Source organism: Buceros rhinoceros, unplaced genomic scaffold (genome assembly GCF_000710305.1).
Source record: "Buceros rhinoceros silvestris isolate BGI_N320 unplaced genomic scaffold, ASM71030v1 scaffold26702, whole genome shotgun sequence".
Classification (NCBI taxonomy): domain Eukaryota; kingdom Metazoa; phylum Chordata; class Aves; order Bucerotiformes; family Bucerotidae; genus Buceros; species Buceros rhinoceros.
This window is the reverse complement of record NW_010401038.1, coordinates 1-8,181: the sequence shown is the minus strand read 5'-3', so window position 1 is coordinate 8,181 and position 8,181 is coordinate 1. Positions and strand designations below refer to the sequence as shown.

Genomic DNA, 8,181 nt, shown 5'->3' with positions numbered 1-8,181 from the left:
GGGTTGGCTGCAGCAATTTAACATACTGAGGGAGCAGATTTTGAGCTTTAAGAGTAAACCATTAGTGTGACCTGCCACATCAGGTAAAGCCATCTAAAGCCACCAGCAACACCCTTGGAACAGAACACCAAAGGATTGTCATCTCTGGCTCTGAAAAACAAATGCCACAGTCTTGTTTTGACATTTACACAGCAGGAGGTACTGTGAGTGACCCCAGGCAGTCCAGCACTTTCGAGTCACCTTTAAAGCACAGCAGTAGCTCCTCCTCTTTGTTTTCATCTGCTGTTTGGTGGAAAAACTGGCAGCGTGGAAGAGAGCCCCATAATGGCACTACACAAAACCACTTGGGCTCTCAAAAAAGTAATGCCAACGGCCTCAATCTGCTGAGTTTTGGCTTCCTCAAAATCTGTGTGTGCCACAGCCCACGCAAGAAACTGGGATTTGGGTGCTGCACAGTCCCCACCAGCCCGAGGAACCCTATGTTTAATGAGGTGAGCTTGTGGACATCCCATCTACAGGGGTTAACTGGGGCCCCTGCCAGGCTGCCCCTTCTCATGATGCTTGTATGAACATCATCACCTTCCTATTCCCTACCCTGCAAAGCCTCGTAGGTGGTTAACAGGTTAGAATGGAGTGAGATGGGACAGAGCAGATACCGCATGACTTAAAAGGAGATTTGGAAAGGCAGGCTGGAGTTCAGGTGAGACCAGGCACCAAGCAGAGTCTGCCTCTGTCTTCTCTACTCCTTCCCATTGGGTGTCTCTATGCCCTGAACCAAACCATCATGTTTTACACGTAGATAATATGGGCTAAAAGAAACCCGTCACAGCTGTCCCAACAGGTGCACAGTACGAGCTCTTCGAAGGCATCATGCTTTCGTGACCAGCATCTCGATTGTCGTTTGACTCCAACACATGGCTTTATACCCTTTTAAGTAGTCCAGAGCCTTTACGTGCTTGGTTTCAAACTGTCGGATGAACGATGCCCTCTTACCCATGCTCAAATAAAAACGTAAAAAGGAACGTTAAGTAAAAAGAAATTTGGACACTTGATCAGATCGTTACTTTCCCCCCCTCCCCTCCAAAAAACAATGTTAAATCAAATCAGGCTGCCTGGTTACAGCTGAAAATACTTTAATATAGACCCACTCTGCTTCAGGTGGGACTTTTGCAAATATTTTGCACAAGTAGGGACTGAATATCAATCTTTCCACACCAAACTCTTCAGCACCCTTCACTGTGTTATCACACGGGACTACACAAGCTTGCAGGATAGCACAATCCCCCCAAGCCTCTATCTGCTGAAGTGCCAGAACCACAAAAATTCTTACAGAATCACAGAATTGTTTTGGTTGGAAAAGACCTTTAAGATCACTAAGTCCAACTGCTCCCCCAGCACTGCCAGGTCCCCACTAACCCCTGTCCCTCAGCACCACATGGACATAGCTGGGAAACCCCTCCAGGGATGGGGACTCCACCACTGCCCTGGGCAGCCTGGGACAGCCCTGCACAACCCCAACAGGGAACAAATTGATCCTCAGGGACAACCTCAACCTCCCCTGGTGCAACTTGAAGCCATTTTCTCTTGTCCTGTCTCGTTACTTGGCAGAAGAGACCAATACTTGCCTCACTCCAGCCTCCTGGCAGGGAGTTGTGAAGAGTGAGATGGTCTCCCCTGAGCCTCCTTTTCTCCAAGCTAAATGCACCCCCCTCAGACCCCCCGGGTCCCTCAGCTGCTGCTTCACATTCCAGAGATGCTGCAGAGACCACAAAGGATGCTACAGGGAAACAGAGAGCCTAGAGGTTCACAGCCTGACGAACCATCCAGGAGAGATCCTGGGGCTTCTGTGGTTCACAAGCCTCTGTTTCCAAAGAGCTGTTTGTCTGGTTTTTTTTGCTCCTTCCCCTGCAAATACACCAAAGTACCCCACCACCCTTAAAAAACAATCACTAACCGAGACCCCAGGTGTACTGATGGACTTCTTGGAAGGTTTTGTTTCAGTCTGAACCACTCTCCCTTTGAAGGCATCTACCTACCTTCCTTTAGAGTTCAATACAAGCACAAAACCTTCGCTCGCTGAATTGTTCATCCTGTGCAGAGCTGGTGTCAAAGGCCCAAACTGTGAGAGCAGAGCTCTGCCAGCTACACACAGACTTGGGTGCTCAACCTTCTCCTTTCCACATATAACAAAGAAAATTCAGCACTGTAATTAAAGAACTTTTTAGAATCTTCAAGGTTTTAATTTGAACGGACATTTCTACTGTGTTCTCAACATATCTACAGCAAAGTTTACAGCCGCTTTGTATCTGTTTTTCTCCCCGCAATGGCCAAGTGATTTGAGCCGTGACATTTCTTCTCCAATTCGCTAGCGGTTGGGGTTTTTTTGCAATATATTTGACATTCTGTCCACAGACAGCACACATCTAACAGCACACAACTCCCAGCCCTGTGACTTATGCCATTAAAAAATCCAAACCAAATAAATCAGGACTGAAGCTGCAGCCAAGTCGAACCCGCAATTCCAGATGTTTGGCCAGAAGTGCGCTCACCATGTCCCTTTGTAGGGGTTCACAGATACATGACACACGTCACACAGTGCTATTCGGTGTCACACAAAAAAAAGGGAGTGCTAGGACAGGTGTCCTCCCCTCGCACAGGGGTCTGCACACAACAGCATGTTCTGAGGCTTTAGCGAAGCACACGAGGCGCCAAGACGCTGCACGGTGCAATTTAAGTTATATCGTACGCAACACGGACAATAGTGCACTTAAACCGGTCACCACATTCAAGAGTTAGATCAATACAATCAAAATACTGAAGGTACATATTCCCTTATGAAAACTGTGCAAGTTAGTTCCTTTTCCCTTTACTTTTTTTTTTTTTTTTGGTAAATGGCAGAGCGTCCGCAGTGACTGACCCCAGAGTTCGGGGAAGGGGCCCTCAGCGTCCAGCGTGTTACACAGCATGCGAAAGAGCAGAAGCAGCGACGTCAGCCAGAGTGGGAGGCAGTGTCGGACTGGAGAGCCAGAGCTGGGCACTTCCAGCTCAGGGAGATGCAGGTAACCTGCAAACAGGGGGTCAGCGACTCTATGGGGTGGACTCCAGCAGATATCACCCCCTCAGAGGAAGCAAGCAGATCATCAATATTAAATATGTGAATAAATATGGTGGACACGCAGGTAAGCAAGGTGTGTGTTACCTCCTGCTGTTGGCAGTGGCTACAAGGAGATGCACAGCAGAGGAACTGGGGAAGAAGCTGCTGCGGCTGCTCTGAGCGACACCACCATTTCCACGTGACGGTTGTGATAGCACTGAGCTACACGCACCTCGGGTGGGGATTTGGTCCCCGGAACACAAATCAAGGGTGAAATACCAGCTCAGGGAGAATTTTCTGCCTTTTGTTCGCTGTCGCAGCTGGTTACCCAATCTCTCAGGCGTCTGTGGTTTGCATGAGAGACTCGAGCAGCCAGGCAATTAGATCAAAAACCCTCTTTGCCTCTCTATTATTTAGCTCAATATATAATTACCACGTTAGGAAACTGCATAACCTCTAAGTGTGTTTTGTATATAGTCTATTAAGGGGAAACTAGTCCCTTCTGAATCCTTCCCATCTGGCTGGTGATAATGTAATTCAGCTGTTTGGGCACTGCGGCAATCCTGACCTGGACAGGGATTCGACACCCATGTGCAGAGCCCCGAGATGTAACTTTAAAGTGATAACTTTAAGGGCGCGCATTTGCAGCGCACCCAGAAGGCAGCTCCAGAAGCCAGGGTTTGGAGGCGGGAGGAAGGCACGGCCAGCCTGTGCCTCTACTATGACACAGGACAGATCACCAGCCACCCCGAGGAGCATTCCCTGGGGGAATTTAGGGATCAAAACTGTCACTCTCCAAACCTAAAGAGAAACTGGTATCACAAGTAGGGGGAATTATTCTTCTTCCTTAAATGAACAATGGTTTAAAAGGGATTTTTTTGAGGCAGATGACTTTAGGACTAAGTTTAGGTTACTCCAGAAGAAATTAAGAAAATAAGGACTGAAAAACAAGGCATTCAGGTTGCACTTATTCACCATCACATAAATATATAGAGTTTCCCTGGCTGTAGAACTTCTAGAACATATTTAGTGGTTACATGACTTTTGCAGGATATTCTCCAGGTACTTCAACCAAAGATCCTCCACTGTTACATGTCCATCTTTACATGAAGTGGCTTTTCAGTGAGGGCAGCTTCATTCCTTTCCATTCACAGAAGCTCAGCAGTTTCCCCAGAGCCCAGCACTGACCTAATGTAGCTCCAACCCTTTCAGCAGAAGCAGGTTAACAGCAAGCGCCTTTTCAGATAATCCCAGCCACATGCGCCGTTGTTAATTCAAGCCTTCTCAGTCATGCACAGCTACCAGAGGAGTCGATCTGATCCAGCGCCTGGGTGAGTTAATATTTCAGACCTGCTCTTATCTGGCTTTTTAAAGGGGAAGTAAAAAAAAAAACTCCAGGGAAAACTGTTTTTTTAAAAGCAGATTGCAGTCGCAGAAACACAAAGATCAGCTACAAAACACAAATTTACTTGGAGAAAAGCTTACCCCCCTAAAGTCTTTAAGCAGTTTTAGCAGCTATGAATGATCTAAACTATCAGTGGTTTTGTAGTGTGAGGGCTTCTTAATCTGCAGCAGCTCCCTGACACATTAGATCACCTCAACTCCCAACTTCTGCTTCTGATGTTTCTCCAACTGAAGAGCATGAGAGGAAGAAGGGCACCAGGTGGAGCAGAAGAGTCTTGTTGAGCTGTCAAGTGCTGTTCTTGCACCCCAGTAGCACTGTGAGCCTGTTCAAGGGCACAAAACCAGCCAGTGCAGTTTGAACTTTCTAGAGGGCAGCTTGACTCCAGTTACAAGGACAGCTCTGAGCCACTGGTTTGCAAGAGAATGCCTCCACCAACCACTTAACCTCTTTGTTTCCCAGGTAGAATAATAATAATAAAAAAAAGAAGCTTGTTATCCTTTAGGAGGTGTTTGTCCACAAGGGACAATTCCACCTGAAGGTCATGGCTTAAAGATTAGCAGCAGAATTCCTATTTCGGTTCTGTATTGCACTGAAATACCTGGCTCTGGTTTGGACTTACTGCTCCCAAGCCAATGTTTAACACAAACCCCCATGTGTTAGGTGTGAAGGCTATGGAGAGTTTCATAAGGACTGGTAGAATCTGCAGTTAGATTATACCACTTTCTGGTTGTTCTAGGAAACTACAGAACTAAGCTGCCTTCCTTACTCCTGCAGACAAAAGGTGCTTTCAGACCAAACGCCTTGACCTATCTGTACATAACGTTGTGTTTTAATCCTGCCAAGTGTTTAGAGAGTTCGACAGAACCAGAAAAAGTCCAAAACAAACTTGAAACATCCTGTCTCTTGGCCCATCCTGATCATCCAGACAGTTGGGTGGAGGTGAAGAGTTCCAGCTTCTGCTGACAGCTGTTTTGACACAGAAAAGCTGCCAAGAGAGGACACAATGCCCAGTTGTGTGTGTCTTCTGTAAACAAAACAGAACCCCCGCCCAGAAAGCAGGGAGGACATAGTGTGAAGTGAAAGTTTCAGCAGTGGGAGGACCAAGGGTCACCCTACCCAGAGGGCTCTGCAATACATGCACTGTCCACTTTTCATCTTTAACGTGGAGGGACTGAAAAGGAAAGACCTGAGGCAAAGCCCTGCCAGCTCACAGGTTCCCCTGCATCCGGTCATCTGTCTCCATCTCTGCCAGCTGCCTCCTCAATGCATTCACCTTCGCCTGAAGTTCCTTGTTGTAGTTTATAATGTTGAGCATTTCCTCGTGGGCTTCGTCTAGGAACTTGGAAGACCTGTTCCACCGAAGAAAGACACCTGAAAGCCCAGGGACAGCGCAAGTCAGCAGTGTTTCTTGTTACAGGGAAGAAACATTCATATTCAGCTCTCAGTAATGTGCAATTTACACAATTTTTTTCCCTTATCCTCCCCCCTAAACAGCATTTAGAAATACTGACCCTCCTCTCCATGCTCACCATTCTATTAAACAAGGTTAATAAAGAAAAAATGAGGGGGTTTCATTGCTCTTTTTTCTTGCTCAGACCAATCCACATTCAAAATCCACCCTGATTGCTTCCCTGTAATTGACTCTTCAGCGTACATGGGATGGAGGAGGTTTCCGCAGCAGGAAGCCTACTGCACACATTATCCTCGTCGGTAACAGAGAAAGGGAAGTCTTGGTTGATACAGAACAAAGACCTTCAGCCTACAGAACATCTATAGACCAGGTTGTATCACTGCAGAAATACTGTGCTGAGAAGTTGAAAGGGAGTAGGAAGGCTCCCTGGCAAAGAGCAGCACATCCCCAAATGTTTGAAGGGGAAAGTGTTATGCCTCTGGTGACGGTACATGCCAAAAATATTTTGGAACAGACTTCAAAGGGGGTTAGATTACCATCAGCTGAGACAGACTAACCACAGAGCAGAGACAGCAGCAGCGAACACTCATGAAGCTTTACAAGCAGCCACAAAAAAAGATATTGCCTGTGACAGAAGCAGCAAGCCTGGCTTACCTTCCCAGAGCTGCAGGCTCTGTGGGGCAACGGAGGGCCAGATGACAAGGCTGTTGGCCTCAAAAAGAGGATTCTGGAACTTGCTCAGCTCTTCAGACCTGTTCACCCAGGACCACAGGGACATGGTCTTCTGCGGCAGCTTCAGTTTAGACCTAACAAACCCAGAGGAGTGAGTTGGCTTTCACCTTCACGCTGTAAAGACTTGTTTTGTTGTGGCAGAACCCTGCAGACTAGAAGGCCACAAGCTTTCCCATATGCTACCAGCCCAGACAGCTTGGGGTAATCCCTTCAATACCTCTCGCTAACACAGCACAGGGTGTAAACCTAAAGCAATTTACTCAACCTGGTGGATTACAATTAGTTTTGAAGAGAAGATGGGCAATAACATTCAAAAGTTGGGTGGATGCTGGCTGCCTTCTCTCCAGATTACTGTCAGACGTGGTCTTACTGGAGTCAGGATTCCCGAGAACAGAACTGCCAAGTTCAAAACAGGAATACAAACCGCTCTGGCAGCTGCCATCTTCCATGGGAGGCTCCTGTCCTCCTGGGCTCCCCCTGGGTACTGCTCCCAGCAGCCCTGCTCAGGGCATGCCTAGAGCTGCCCCAGTGGACCAGCACAGCATCTGCTCCAGGCTGCTGGGATTCAGAAGCCAGGTGCTGGTGTGCTCAAGCAGCTTAAAGGCCACAAGCTTGTAAGCAAGCTCGGCACAGGCTCATCACCTGATGAGGTAGACTGCAGCAGAAACCAAAGCCTTCCTTTTCTGGGCGCTATAGAGTCCTGTTCCTCCCTGACAGAATCAGACTTTCCAGCTCTGGCCTCTTACAGCCATGACCTTCTCCTCCAGGCCTGCATTGTGTCCCACAGCTATGAGTCACGTCACTGTTCAACTTCAGCTGTTTATTATTCTATGGAAAGTTTCTGCGTGACAGACTATAAACTGGTGATGGATGGAGATTTCTCAAAACCACACAGGGGAAACAGAAATGAAACACAATCTAAGGTACTAGCTTGGACTTGGAGAAGACTGATTCAACTTGCTGACCACTCACATTCCCACTTGTAAGAGGGACAAGCTCCTTAATGTTGCATCAGACTACATAACTGCAACAAGAGCAGCTCACCTGTGCTAAGGAGACCACACAAGCACCCTCCACCCTCTTTCAAACCAAGAAGGTTTTTGTTTTGTCAGATACAGTCCATATTTCAAGGGTTCACAACATCCTCACCAACCTTTCACTTTCGTTGTTGCCCAGGAAAGTCCCAAACTGTGAAGCATAGGAGTGTTCAAAGAGCATGATGAGGAACTGTTCGTTGAATTCAAAAGAGCAAGGGAACTGACGGAGGATTTGCCACACACAGTCCAAAAAGAGGAGGAACACTGGGGCCTCCCATTTCTGCTTGCTGTTTGAGTAGGCTGACTGGGCACAGCGCTGCTGGAAAGGGTGGCCAGCCTGTAAGTGAGAATCAGAGGGAGCATCACACAAAGCAACGGGATGCGAGTAAACACAGCTGAAAGACTTCAGAGCCGGTTCTGTCCATGCAGCTATGCTATTACTATGCTATCATACAGTCTTTTCTACAACCACAATTTTTTTAAGCATCCAGAACAAACTGCT

At 47.4% G+C, this 8,181-nt stretch overlaps 1 protein-coding gene across 1 annotated transcript; it reads right to left on the bottom strand.

Annotated features, from left to right (window-relative positions):
- Window positions 1-5,503: 5,503 nt before the first annotated feature.
- LOC104489923 (myotubularin-related protein 9-like) lies at window positions 5,504-8,015 on the bottom strand. Its single transcript, XM_010132143.1, has 3 exons — window positions 7,796-8,015; window positions 6,565-6,716; window positions 5,504-5,870 (listed from the first exon to the last, which is right to left on the bottom strand). The coding sequence occupies exons 1-3, from the start codon at window positions 7,858-7,860 to the stop codon at window positions 5,707-5,709; spliced, it is 381 nt and encodes a 126-aa protein (XP_010130445.1). The 5' UTR covers window positions 7,861-8,015; the 3' UTR covers window positions 5,504-5,706.
- Window positions 8,016-8,181: the final 166 nt, after the last annotated feature.